Below are 14,990 nucleotides of genomic sequence, written 5' to 3' on the forward strand. Positions count from 1 at the left end.
CAAATAAGTTAAAAACGCTAAAAAAGATAGAGTTCTAATTTTGAATTAGATGGTAAAACAATTTTCAATAGAACTCAAATGTCATTTTGTATTTAAAATTTTTTTATTTTATTGTATTGGTTATTATTTTACTTCACATTTTCTTTTTAAAAATTTAAAGATTAAAATAGTCGTATTTTAAAATCTAAGGATAAAAAATAGGAAAGAATAAGATATAAAGTTCATAGATGAAAAATGCGATTTAGAATTTATTAATATTATTATGATTATGATTATTATTATTTTAATTCGGAACATACTCCTAGTCCTCTTCGGTGACATCCCGCCGCTACGATCAGATTCCATTCGCTCACTCTATTTTTCCCTCCAAAACCCTCACAGTGCCTTTCATCTTCCCGCCACATCTTTCACATTCTAACTCTTCTCCGTACTCTCTTCCGATTTGCTTCTCCGGCGACGGCAAACTATTTGCGGGGGCAGGAGATTTTGAAAATGGCTCCCTTTGGAAGTGATCGCATGGACATTGATTGTACGGATACCGAAATATTTGACGGCCATCTTTCACCGCCCACATGTTCCGGTAAATGATTAGAATTTCTGTACTTTTTTCATTTTAAAGCGATCGCTGTTGTGAAAGATTGGTCTTGATGTTCTACACATTGAGTTTCTGAAGTTGTTGGATTTCGATTTCCGTGTTTTTGTTGTGATTTATAGAGTTTCGTATTCTGAATGATTCTGCTTCGGGATTGACTGAGTTCTTGGATTCCATTTTTTAAAAAATCGTGAGTTGTGACTATTTAAAATTTTGATTTGTTTTTATACTATATACTTCACTTAGTTTGTGAATTGTAACCATGAACTTTTGATTTAATTCATTTAGTAATGGGTGTTTTATTTGGATTTTGTTGCTAGGTTTGGGTATTTTCATGACTAGATTTTGATATTTCTATGGGTTGATTTTGAGTTTTTTGTGTGTTGGATTTTACATTATTTATCGATCACTTGTTGTTTCACCGCATATTGAATATAAGAATTCAATTTCATGATGAGTTGAAATTGACTCACTTGATTATCAAGTATGGGACGGGGGTTTCCCTTAAACTTTTACATAAATCAAATACAAATTGTTTCTAAGTAGTGATTTTGCTTTGAGACTGGAAACTATTACAATTTCACCTTGATTAATCGTGTAGTTTGGGTAACACAGGTGAGGAATCAGATAAAGCTTCATATTCTTCAGGAACAGTTGATTTTTATGATGACGAGTTTGAAACTCAAGTAGTGAATCTTGCTGGAGAAACTCAAGTGGTGGATCCTGTAAATGCTGAGTTTGAAACTCAATTAGTGAATCCCCATGGAGAAACTCAAGTGTTTGATATTGAGTGTGAAACCCAAATCTTGAGTCACTGTGATGATACCCAGCTACTTGATGATCCCATTCCTGAATGTGTCGGAACAATGGACTTTGACACTCAAATATTGAATGATTTTGATTATGAAATGGCTGGTGATTGTTACGATGATGAAGGAACAGAGACAACTGAAATTAATGTCGATGACGGTCTATCTAGTGATGAATCAGCCCAAAGACTTGATCAATCAGTGGAGAGGAATGGCCAATCGGCCTCTGTGCTTGGACGGAATGTGAGGAAAGATTTAGAGGTGTTACCGAATACTTTACCGGTTAAAAAATGTAATTCAGGTACTATTCTTTTGATTGTTTGTATTAGATGCAACTATTTTTTTTGTGGCTTTCAAGCTTTCAACAGGAGTGGAATTTGAACAAGTTGGAATTTGGTTTATTTGTTGTGCTCATCATGTGGTTTCAGTATACTCCTGCAATAATTCCCCGTTTTTAGAATATCATGTCTATATTTCTAACTCTCCTCACCTGGGGGACATCAAGATTCAAGATCACTACAATGTGGTTTTAATAATTTTTTGAGCTGTCAAATTGTATTTTCCTCAACTTATTGTATCTCAATTGCAACTTACCGTTGATCATATTCATGAGCGATGAGTTTTAGACTTTAGTTGAATGATGTGAATGCAATGAGGAAAGAAGGAGGAGAATATATATTTAAGGGCTTTTAGGATGTTTATTGTGCTGCAAATGATTATTGTTTCATTCTAGCATTACAGTTTATTTTTCTTTTTAATTCTGGCTACAACATGAGTTAAAATCAGTTTTTTTCCTCCCACTGTTACAGGACCCACACGACTTTCTTCATTACGTGCAGCCTCATTTCGTGCCTCTGGTTTAGCAGCCCGTTGTTATGCCATGAAGACTAGAGACATTGGACCTTCTGTTATGATTGACAAGGATATAGAAAAATCATCCTTCAAAGATAATCACATTGACCGGCAGAATGGTCATGGGCAATACAGTGTGAATGATGGGGATTCAGGTAACATTAAGTGCAGGGTTGGCAGTTCAGCAGTGAGAAAGCTTTTTACTGAGGATTACACACCTGTTGGAGATTTAGGAGATCTTCACACAAGCCATGATATCAGTGACCTTGACCCACATCAGTTAACTGCCTGTGATGGCGATGGCGATCAGTTGGCAGGGTTAAGTTATGTTGACTCTCAAGAACCCGGGGAATTAACACAGGACAATGCTCTTGATTTTGTTGAAAATTTTCTTAAAGATAATCCTATAGAGTTTGATCTAGATGGAGGTATGCATAAATTGGATGCTATGGTACAACCAAAGTTGGTTCCTAATCCAAGGGGACAATATAATCTGGCTAACATCGTTAACTGTATAAGAACAGTTGGAGAATCAAGAGTTTTTGATTGGGATGATAATCGGGAAGATGAAGGAGGTGGCGATATTTTCTGCAGAAAGAAGGAAGAGTTCTTCACTGAACCTCGAAAATCGAAAGGAAGAAGATTAGACCGGAATGGTGACAAGGAAGCATCTTTGAGTATCCAAAATATGAAATCGAGGTTATTTTGTTCTGATTCACGTCTAGAGTTGAGAAAAGGAAAAGAGAATAATGAGTCATCTCGAGAAGCCAGCGTCAAATGCAAAAAGAACATATCCTATAAGTTGAATCAGGAGAATGATGGTGATGCATGTAGGGGAGAGTTGGAAGACAATGACGTCCAGCCTGATCAGCAAGAAGTCTCTAATGTAGGTTTTGATACTCAGATGGCAGCTGAGGCGATGGAAGCATTATTCAATGATGAGAATGTCCATAAGTTAGTTCATAATGAAGAAAATCAACATTTGGAAAATATTCCAATGGATTCTTTTAGAGGTTCTCGTTCTAGAAAGCCAGACTCTAGCTCGAAATCAAGGCGATCCTCTAGGGGACATGCTTCTAGTTCTGAGGTTGCCCCTAGGCAGTCCAAAGAAAGAAATCAGAAGTTTTCTGGAGATCTCATGAAGGTGTGTAGAAATGAGACTCTGAAATTGTCAGAGAGGAGTAAGAAAAGAGATGCTGATGCAATGAAAGGGAATGAAAACAATGGCCGTGACTCCAATGATGGGTGTAACATGACTAAGAAGCAGCTTTTACGTGGAAAAGTTGTTGAGGTTTCACCTGTTGCACGTCGAACTAGGCAATCCATGATAGCAAATCAATCAAAAAAGGATCAAATTGCATCTGATGGGTGTGAGCAGTCAATTTTACGTGGAAAAGTTGTTGAGGTTTCACCTGTTGCACGTCGAACTAGGCAATCCATGATAGCAAATCAATCAAAAAAGGATAAAATTGCATCTGATGGATGTGAGCAGTCAATTTCAAAGGTAGGTTCATTAATCAAGAAAAGTAGTGGTGATCGAGCCATTAGGGATTCTGAAGCTAAGAGAACTAAATCTCTAGAGGTAGCTTCCAAGACTCTAAAGACAAAGTCAAAAGGCACTGAAAATTATGCAAAAAACTCCATAGGAGAACGAGGATTGTGTGATATGTTAGCTGGTCAGGTAAGTCTGCCTGATGATTTACTTGGACAAACTATTGATAGGCGCAAGAGGTCATGTAACATGAAGAAAACACGATCGTCGATATGTGTTCTTTCACCTCCTTTAAATATGAACTTGGAAAGAAGAACTGTCGGTAGAACAAGTGCAGAAAAAGCTCATGGTGGAACTATAACTGCTGATATGAATGGTCAATTGTCCATTGAAAATTCCAACAGGCCAAATTTCGTTCAGCAGTTAAATAAAAAGAATGATGGATGTTCGGTTTCTTCTATTGTAAAGACTGTGTCTGATGAATCTCCTAGTAAAAGGCACAAACCATCTATCACGGTTTGTACTACTCCACCTGATAACTGTATGACGCCTATAAATACTGCATCACCTGTTTGTATAGGCAGCGAATATTACAAACAATCATGCAAAAAGAACCTCTCAAAATCAAGTCTTTTGAAAGAACTTCGTGATTTAACTGCTCCGGGGCTTGTTTCGAGATCTTTTCCAACTGAGTCAAGAAAGAGAAAAGATATGAATGATGTTCGAGTCTTGTATAGCCAACACCTAGATGAGGACATAATCAAACAGCAAAAGAAGGTAGTTTCTGATCTGATCTCATACTCTTTTACCTTTTGCTAGGTGGTTATTTCAACTTATAACTCATTCTCATTATCCTCATTGATGTTCTTTTAGACGTTGACTCGCCTAGGGGTTACTGTGGTATCCTCCATGACTGAGGCAACACATTTCATAGCCGATAAATTTGTACGTACAAGGAATATGTTAGAAGCCATCGCTCTGGGTAAGCTTGTGGTGACACACCAATGGATTGAGAGTTGTGGGCAGGCGAGGTGCTTCATTGATGAAAAAAATCACATCCTACGAGATACCAAAAAGGAGAAGGAATTTGGATTTAGCATGCCAGGATCATTGGCGTGTGCTCGCGAGCGTCCTCTTCTAGAGGTGATTTCAATTTCAATGTTTTCACCATGTGCTGTTTCTGCTCATTTTTCCCTCTAATTTTCACAATGGTTACCTCCATAGGGTCGACGAGTGTTGATTACACCAAATACAAAGCCTGGGAAAGCCATCATTTCGAGCTTGGTCAAGGCGGTAAAGGGTCAAGTATGTTTTTCCTTTTGATCCCTTATTTGCGTTTTTTGTTTCTGCAGTTTCTTGGTATTGCACTTAACTTTTATCTTGTATGACATGTATATGTTTAGCATGTCCTTTAAAGTGCCTATGAATGACCAAAATGCTTTAGACCAAGTAACAATGTTTTCTTTACATTTCTTTCCAATAATCAAAAGTGTTGAGAAATTCTTAATTAAACAAGATTTTGAAAAACACAAAACGTTTTGTTGAAGAAGCATTTGATCACTTTCTTTTTCCAAAGGTACTCGTATAATCCATGCTTCACTTTTAAATACCTATTTTTTTAAAAAAAGGCATCTCAAGCACTCATTATCTAATCTGTATAGTTGAATGATACCTTTGTATACTCGCCAAGTCGTCGAGTCTCTTTTACGCTTTCACATGTCATCATCTGCATTGCACGTGTTCACGCATTATTTTGCTAATGTTGGCTGTGCTGTTATCAGGCGGTAGAGAGGATTGGGAGGTCTACGCTGAAAGATGATCAAATTCCAGATGATTTGTTGGTTTTGTCGTGTGAAGAAGATTATGATGAGTGCATACCTTTTCTTGAAAAAGGTTGGTTCAAATATTTCCTAATTTGGTTTTTAGCATCAAAATTTTAGTGCACACTTAAGAGGGGGCTACGTGCAACGTTTTTGGTTATAGATTTTTAAAAATTATACTTATTTTTACTGAGTTTCATTTCCAATATATTCTCAAGATTTTCCCTGAAATCGTAGAGTAAAATAATAACATAAAAATTAGTTACTAAAAACCTGTTGTGTTTTGAAAATTTGGGTAAGATTTCAAAGACGTTTTTTTTAAAAAAATAATAAAGACCAGGAAAGAATAATAGGTTTGGATACTATTTTGATCCTAATACGTTTCACTTTAGTTTCTTTGGGTAAGTACTTTCAAATATCCATTTTTGTCACTATTTTGGTCTTTAATTTTCATTTTCCATCTCATTTTCTTTCTATCAAAACTTTAGCACGTGCACTTAATTTCTTGAAATATAACCATAACCATAAATTTGTACTAAAGGGTTTTCATTTTGTATAAAATTTATTTAAAATTTTTGTAAATAGAATTTTAAATAGGCATCTTCAAAAGTACATGAATCGAAGTGTATTGAACTAAAAAGAATCTAAGTTTTTACAAGGATGAAAGTAGTATTTTAAATATTAAGTTAAATTTTATTTAAAAAGAAAAAAAATCATTATCAAGGAACCAAATTATGGCATTTCCCCCCGTTTGAAAAATTTCCCCTTTGCTTTCAGGCGCTGCAGTGTATAGTTCCGAGCTGCTACTTAATGGGATCGTAACGCAGAAGCTTGAGTTTGAAAGGTCGGGTTTTCTATTATTTGGTAAAATTGCATATAAAAAATTTTCCGCTATAAATTTTTCTTTTTAAAAACTTCATAAATTTGTGTTTTAGCCCTTTAGTTTTCAATTAAAAAAACAAAGTGGTTTTATTCTTTAAGTTTGAATTTGGTCCAAATTAGGCTTCAACAAGTTTTAATAAATCTCGGTTACTCAAAATCCTTTTAAACAGAATATTTAGAGCGGTTTGGATTGTCTAAGGAAAAAATGTTTTTTAAAAATATCATTTTTATTTGAACTCTTTTGATAAAAATTGTTTAAAATACACTTTGAGAGTGTTTTAAAAACTATTTTAATTGGTTGTCAAATACTTTAATTTTTTTTTCAAATGTCGTATTTTCAAAATTAGACACTTGAAAAGTTAAATCAAACATATAATCGATGTTTGATTTAACTTTTTTTTTATTTAACTTTTCAAGTGTTTAATTTTGGAAATAAGTCATTTTGAAAAAAAGTGAAGTGTTTGACACCCTCTCAAAATAGATTTTGAAACACTTTTGTATTTTGAACAGCTTTATCAAAAGAGTTTAAATAAAAATGAATTTTTTAAAAAACATTTATTTTTCTCTAGTCAATCCAAATAGACCATTAACATTGTTTGGAATGATTTTTCAAGTGTTTACAAAAGTATTTTTAAGCACTTAAAAAGTCATTCCAAATGGATCTATATTAATGATGGATTGAATATCACATCCTAACAACATTTTGATGCTTGTGTACTAATATCATTGAATAATCTCTTATTCAACAGGCATTGTCTTTTCGTAGATCACGTGAAGAGGACTCGTTCGACGATATGGCTCAAGAAAGATGGCAATAAGTTCCATCCTGTTACCAAACATCAGTAACTTCATTTCGTAATAGTCAATATTCTGTTGGGGTATGCTCTTTCTAGTAGGTGTTACTTTGTGTATATTATAGAGTATAGCTGCTCAAGAAAGATGCCCTATGTTTTAGATTTCATAGTTTCATGTAAATGTTTAGGCTATTAGGGAAAGTGCCGTACATGTTACATCTTTAGTTATTTATATTATTGTCATAAGCTTGTAATATGATCGAGTCATCTACTATAAATTGAGTATCTTAATGCAATCTTCTATATAATGAATTATGTGACATTAATTAATTGGAAAGTTCGAAATTTTACAATTATATAGAATATTATTATTTTACCATCAATTTCATTTCAGAAGATATCATTAAATCCATTTACACAACACGTCAGCTGCAATGTTAATTTATATAAATATGTTATAAATAATATTATGTGTACATTTTAATTTTTACATTAGTTGTCATTGTCCATTGTATTTTAAACGGAAAAAAAAAACTCTATAATGGTATTTTTTGAAATTAAGAATAAAAATGAAAACGGTCAAAATCTAGAAGCATAATTTAGTGGTGGTAGAATAATTTAGCATTTAACAAATCACTTATAAACATTATTTTCACTAAAATCATTATTTCCATAATTACTTCCACACATTCTAAATTTTTTTCCTACACGACATTGCAAAAAAATAACAAAAATGCGCAATTTATATTGCGATCCACAGGAGTACAATTTCCCCATACAAAAATTATAAACGTTTCATTGATACATGTAATCTTCTTTCATCTTCATCAGCCGCAGCTCGAGCTCATCCATTGATATTGTCCATTGTTTAAGCAACTCAAAAGCTCTTGAATCTTGATTCAAGATGTTCATCTTTACTCATCAGATGCCTGAATTTTCATCTACCTGCATTTTTTTTCTTCATTCAATAGGTTGTATTTGGTAATTTAGAAGTCCGGAGAGGAAGCTTCCGACAACGGGCTTATCGTGTTCGGAACTTGGTCATACAGGGTTAGGATTCTGCATGACTCGAACTCGCCAAATGTAGTAATGAATGTATACAGCATTCAAGCTCATAGCCACACCAAAACCCAAGATAGCAGACAGCAAAATGGCATATAATGCCTTCAGTTTCAGCTGCAAACAAGAACAAAAGCCTGTCACTATGGTGCAGTAAAGAAGTTGACGTTTCTAATGCAAAATGTAGCAAACAAGGAAGATTAATATTTTTCAAGTTAATGCATTTGAGTTTTGTAGCTTTAGTTTTGACGAACCCAACCGATGTAAATCCTAAACCTTAAACCCTAAAATATAGACTAAAATTTTGTTGGTTGGGTCAATTTGGTTTTCATAAATAGTTATGTTTGTTAGTGGCAAATTTGGATGGAGTCTCGCTTTGATGCTAAGGAGCATATATCTCAAGGAAGAGTATGAGCGTGACCATTCACAAACAGGGTTGATTTTGAGATTGGATTTCTTCTCAGTAATCAGAATAAAATTGTGCTATGTCCAAAGCATGAAGATTTTACTCACCAAAGTATAGAAAAGATGAAGAATGATAGCTACAAGTGCAAACTCAAGAGCTGCATAAGTCCATATATACTCCTTGATTGCTGCAAAGTTAAGCAAGTAGGCAACTAATGAAAGTCGTAAATGAGTTCAAGTAACATTTAATGCCTCGTTTGATAACTATTATTTGGTTTCGGTTCTCTGAAAAATTACTCTGGTTTCCTCCCTTTTTTATTTTTTAAAAATCACATTTGAATTCTAAGCTAAATTTTTTAAAACAAAATCAAGTTCTTAAAAATTACTATTTTTAGTTTTTAAATTTTGACTTGATTTTTTAAAACATTTTCAAAAGGTAGATAATAAAACGAGAAAACTATTACAAAAAAAATAATGTTTACAAGCTTAATTTAAAAGACAGAAAACAAAAAATAAAATGGTTATCAACCACAGCCTAAAGTTTTGCAGAAAACTATACCGAGGATGACAGAGAATATTGATGACATAAGACCAAACACCAATGCAAAAGGAGCAGCGTAAACGATAGCCTGAGTCTTCAAGTCATGAATCTAAAAAAAACAATCAAAAGGCAAAAACACAATATTATAGTTCGAAATGAACAAAAACGCTTGAACAATAACGAAATGTAAACACGTTAGTGAGAATATCGAGCAAAAAAGAATTCATATTCCTAAAGAAGTTCAACGATTTCCTCTTCCATAGAAAGTGGCATACCAGAAGCTGCTCAAGGAAGAAGAAATAGCATATTGTGCTGATTAAAACAAGCACCACAAAGTCCTGCCAAACACTGCAACAAATTATGCAAAAGTTTACAGTTTCAGCTAAGTATGAGAGATGAAAAATCTCAAAAAATGGGAAACGAGAGTGAAATTTTTTAACATCGTCAAAAGCAGAAACGGTTTAGTTGAATAACAGAATCCTATATTAAGAATCCAAATCACGACAAGCCGTTGTAATACCTTATCGTTCGTGAACGAAAAGTCACTTGATTTTGTAACTGTCTTCCGTCTCGTTGTGCAGTGGTGGGAATGCGGAGAAGCGTGACAGGTAAATTCTGTACTTCCTGCCTACAGACTTCACAAACCTTGTTTCCTCTTCTGCTAAACCATTCTATTGCACAATCTTTATGTACAAGCCTAAGGGCTCCTTTGCAACTGCATTCCATTTTAAGAGTGTTTTCTTCTTCACATGGATCAAGACAGATTCTACAAATTGCTTCCTCTTCAGGAATTTCTTCATCATCATTTTCTAAGGTAACAGAACCATTCGGATCTGATACATGGAATAATTTACATAAGGTTCGATATATAATCGTCCCTAACATTTGTGTAAACTTTCAATTTTGGCTCTAATATTTTAGAAGTTTTGATTTCATTATTTTTGGCGTTACCTTCTTTTGGATTAACTTACAAATTTATTTCCTAAACTTTGAAGCTTGTGTCTATTTGGTTCATGAACTTTCAAAATTACCACTTTAGTCCCTAAACTACGAATTTTTAGAATTTACAAATCTACTAAACACAAAATCGAAAGAGCAAGGTTCCATTAGACATAAAATTCAAATTTATATCTTATAGATCAATTAATTTTTAAAAATTATGAATATGACAATGACCTATTAGACACAAAATGAAAAGTTTAGGGGCCTATTTGATACTTCTGAAAGTTCAAGGACCAAATAGACACAAACCTCAAAGTTCCAGCCTCGGGACTAAACTTGTATTTAACCTTTCTTTTTCAAATCAAATTCTTAGTCAATAAACATTAAAATTCTCCGACGAAATGATAATGTGACATTAAAATACATTTTGTTAAAGTTGGATATATCCTATATTTTAATTTTATGAAACAGACAACAGTCGCCTATAAAATGTACCCGTTTTACACACTGACCATACTATTTTGGTCGTGATTAGAAACAAACTGACTAAAAATGCTACTGACAGCTTCATAGAAGAACATATCTTTTCTAAATTCATGCATCGTCCATATTATAGTGAAAGCAAATACTTGATTCAAAAGATTGAATATGAAAATCACTCACATGACCAATACTGTAATTATTAAAAACTTTAAGGACCTAATGTATATTATGCATAAAATTGAAATCTGTAATAAAATCATGCCTCAGATTCTATGGGATGTGAAGGAACAAGGGTTAAGGTGAACTGACAGTAGGGTTTGTAGACTTATACCAGAACTGGCACTGGCCTCCGAATTTGTCCTGGGGGTAGCAAAAGATGTAGATCGTACTACAACAATATTTCTAACGGGCACGGATAGAGACCTCGAAACTGTACGCACTGCTTCTTTCTGCAAGAGTCAAAAAGAAAGGATCTGATCAAGCAGCATTGTAGTAAACATTTTCCACTGTGGTTCCAAGGAGTTAAGTAACAACCTTACTTGAATGAACATGATATGTTCTATAGGTTGTACAATTGGGTCCTTATCCAATGAGTTTACTTAAAATTTAGCCACGACGAAACTTATAAAAATGGAAATTTGTAACACAAGATAACTCACACATGGCATTGGCTCTTCATTGATCGTAGTTGTTGTGGCGGGGAGGGGAATCAAGGGGGACAAGTTTGATGCTGGAGTAACTGGGAGAGAGGTGGACTTTTTCCATGAAAAGGCTGAAGCGATAGTCATTATCGGACTTTCAGCAGTTGTCCTCGGGTCTGAACTTAGGAGCGAACTTTTCTCACCTTCAGTAGCAATGCCTTTTCTCTTAAAACTTAAAGCCCTTAAGAAGCTTCCTGGAGACAAACCACCTTTGTTGGAACCTTGAGATTGCAGTAAACCTTTTCCACTACGGCTTTTACCAAAGCCTGTCGATCTTGGGGGTATTTGAAGTGAAATATCAGGCCGTCTACTACTATGTCCAGTACCTGAAGTCTGTTCATTTACAGATTTTACAATCTCGACGTCTTCCTGCTTATAGCAAACATTCAGATACAATTCAAGGTAGATTCATTAACGATCTAAGCAGTTCAATAATCTACGGAGAAAAGAACTCACAAAGGAAAATTTACAGAGAAATTATGTGAATGGCATCTCAGATTAAAGCATTTCACATTTTCACTTATCCTTAAGTCATCCAGTTCTTCATTTGTCAATGGATCCACTCCCTAGGTCATCTCTAGGAATGTTAATATGAAGATGCTATTTTGCCAAAAAAAAAAAAAAAAAAAAAAAAAAAAAAAAGAATGCAGCCAAGTAGCTTTAAGGATGCCCTGTTAATCAACTCCTGATATCAAAGCCTCAGTATTTTGCTACCTATATGCAAAAATAACATTATTTTTTTTTCATATTTTATTATAAAAACTCACGCCAGACTGCAAACTCAAATTCCTTGCAAGCATTTGCTTAAGGGACATTTCGTGTTGCCACATCACGCAATATAAAATCAAGGTACTTTTACAGGCTCTCATACAATGGTGCAAATAATTTCTCCTCAGGGAGGCCTAAGTGAGTCACCTCATGGCAATGGAATCCCATGAGCCCGAGCATCATATTAAGGATTTCCCAAACATCCATTCATTTAGATCCTATTTCAGTATAGATTTATAATAGCATGAATAAGATGTAAGTAAGTCTCTTGTTCAAAAATAAGTTGTAAATAACAGACTATCCAAGATTATCAGATATATTATACAAAAAATGTGGATGGTCCAGATCTAAAGTTATGATACATGAGCATTATTTTTATTTTTTGTATATATAGAGAGAAAGCTTGCTACACTGTTCAAGATCTACATAGTACCAACAGTATCAAGATAAAGAAAATTCCCCAAAAATGGGACAACCATAACACTGTTAAGTATAACAACAATAATTCAGCTCAATTAAGCTAAGAAAATCCAAAATTAACTATTTAGAAGAAACCTTAACCCTCATATGAATCAATATCAACTATAATTAATTCCTCATATAATTGTAAATAATAATCTATCAGAACTTGAAAGAACACGACATTGTTAATCGCTGAACTCTAAAACAGCTGAAAAACTAATCTAAAAATCAATGAGAAAAAGGATCAAAATACAAACTCACATGCAGAAGAAATCAAATTTGGAAAATTAAAATAAATAAATTACCCAACCTCTTGAGTGATCTCAGAAACCCCATTTGTAAGTGGCTGAACTGTTGCCATTTCTGTTAAACCCACAAAAGCTTATAGCAAAAGAAGAACCCGAAATTTTATAGAGAACCAAGAGCAGAAAAGGAATGAGAGTAGAATGAATAGAAAAATTTGTGGATTTTTTTTAAAAATTATTATGTTTTTTTTTTTTTTAATAAGAATATTATATGTGTAAGCTGAGACAGAATTTTAGGAAGATGACGATTGTCTGAAACATTGATGTGGGTGGTGCTTGCTTGGAACTTTAATAAGAAAGTGGGCTTAAAGGCCCATTTATAGTACAATTGAAGTAACTATGGGCCCACCTCTCCACAATAAGCCCAAAATATTTTACTCATTTTCAATGCATGGGTTCCACACACACATGATTCTTTTTAAGACCAATTTCAGTATCATTCAATTATTAATTTATACGGAAAATACTTTTTCGGTGCAAGGATGGTTGTTCAATTTCTTTTAAGTTTTAAGTATTGTTTCAATTTAATCCCTAGATTTTAAAATATTGTAATTCTATCATTGACATTTGAATTTTATTTGAATTTGGACCCTATATTTTAAAATTTTTATTCAATTTTTCATTAAATACTCATTTTATGTCTTCAATGGTAATATATGTTAATAAATTTAAAATAATTAAATGAATTATAGTTTATTAAGTTTCACTATTTTTCATCACTTTTAAAATTAAATTTAAAATTTTATTTTTATAATTATTTTAAATTAATTAATAGACATTGACATCAATATTTAAAAGTGAGTATTTAATGAAAACTTGAGGTTGAAAAATGTAAAATCTTGAAATCTATAGATCAATTTCAAACAAAACTCAAATGTCAATGGTAAAATTGAAGGAATTGTATTCTTGTGGAAGTGTGTGAATACCTTGCATTTAGACATTTGATTTTTATGGAAACAAAGACAGTAAAATAAAACATGCATTTGTAGGGTAAACATTCAAACAAAACTATAAAATAAATGTACGATAAACATTCAAACAAAACTATAAGCACGCTAAAATAGAGGAAGAAGAACTCACATTCGTTGATTCTTCTAGCTTTTCTTTTCTGTCGTTATCAACGATCTCGAACTTCACCGATGAATAAGGACACTGCCAACAAAGTTACTTTGCTATTGTCTAGGATTCCAAAAGAACTTGGAAGAGTGGTCTCCAAGATCTTTTGAGGAGGAAAAGGGTAGAGAAGTTAGAAAAAATGTGGAGGCTTGAAGGCTAGGTTTTTTGTGTGATGAAAACCTCTCCACTAAATGAGCTATAAGAATATATTTATATGGAGAAGGGGTGTATTTCCCTTTATACCAGGGTTGTATTCCCCTTTATACCCTAGTGCTAGTTAATTAAATAATTACTATTTAATTAATTGACACATTGATTAAATAATCATATATTAAATCTCATTTAATATACATTTAATTTCATTGAATATACATTTAATTAATTATCATAAATATCATATATTTATACTGATCTCCAATCTCCGTTATTTCTTAATCAATTAATTAACCATTAATTAATCAATTAAATAACTATATTAAATTATATTAAATATGGAGTTAATTAAATATTTATATGTATATATCTCTTTATGAATCAAATTCATATAAATCTAATATTTGAATCTTATTCAAATATATCTCTCTTACATAATTTGGATTTTAGATCATATCTATAATTAATCATTATATATTAATCTCATTAATATAAAATTATCTTATTTGATTTGAAAATTTTAAATCATTGCTCATTATAATCCTTTAGTGAACTAAGAAGAGACCTTATGGACCTACAAATTAGAAACTCCAATGATATGAGATTAATTGATTAAACTCCTTTAATCCAATTAATCAATATTCATTAACTATCGATCACTCCTCTAAAGACCGATAGTTGCATTCTTCACACTGTAGATATATTTCTGTGTCCATGGATATAACCAATCGACACAACGATGACCCTTCACAAATGCTCATAACTATAGCTGAGTCAAAATACCGTTTTGCTCATACAGTTACATCTAACTCTT

The 14,990-nt window shown here is 33.0% G+C and overlaps 2 protein-coding genes across 2 annotated transcripts; one reads left to right on the top strand and one right to left on the bottom strand.

Moving 5' to 3' along the window:
* Positions 1-247: 247 nt before the first annotated feature.
* On the top strand, positions 248-7,571 carry LOC120068034. The gene is made up of 8 exons (XM_039019705.1): positions 248-580; positions 1,208-1,702; positions 2,211-4,522; positions 4,619-4,888; positions 4,970-5,050; positions 5,527-5,638; positions 6,343-6,409; positions 7,197-7,571. Exons 1-8 carry the CDS (start codon positions 493-495, stop codon positions 7,291-7,293), a joined length of 3,522 nt encoding a protein of 1,173 aa, XP_038875633.1. The 5' UTR covers positions 248-492; the 3' UTR covers positions 7,294-7,571.
* Positions 7,572-7,858: 287 nt separating this feature from the next.
* On the bottom strand, positions 7,859-13,177 carry LOC120092441. Its single transcript, XM_039050529.1, has 8 exons — positions 12,913-13,177; positions 11,331-11,741; positions 11,003-11,120; positions 9,767-10,079; positions 9,522-9,594; positions 9,265-9,355; positions 8,814-8,893; positions 7,859-8,417 (listed from the first exon to the last, which is right to left on the bottom strand). The coding sequence occupies exons 1-8, from the start codon at positions 12,961-12,963 to the stop codon at positions 8,283-8,285; spliced, it is 1,272 nt and encodes a 423-aa protein (XP_038906457.1). The 5' UTR covers positions 12,964-13,177; the 3' UTR covers positions 7,859-8,282.
* Positions 13,178-14,990: the final 1,813 nt, after the last annotated feature.

Source organism: Benincasa hispida, chromosome 12 (genome assembly GCF_009727055.1).
Source record: "Benincasa hispida cultivar B227 chromosome 12, ASM972705v1, whole genome shotgun sequence".
Lineage (NCBI taxonomy): Eukaryota > Viridiplantae > Streptophyta > Magnoliopsida > Cucurbitales > Cucurbitaceae > Benincasa > Benincasa hispida.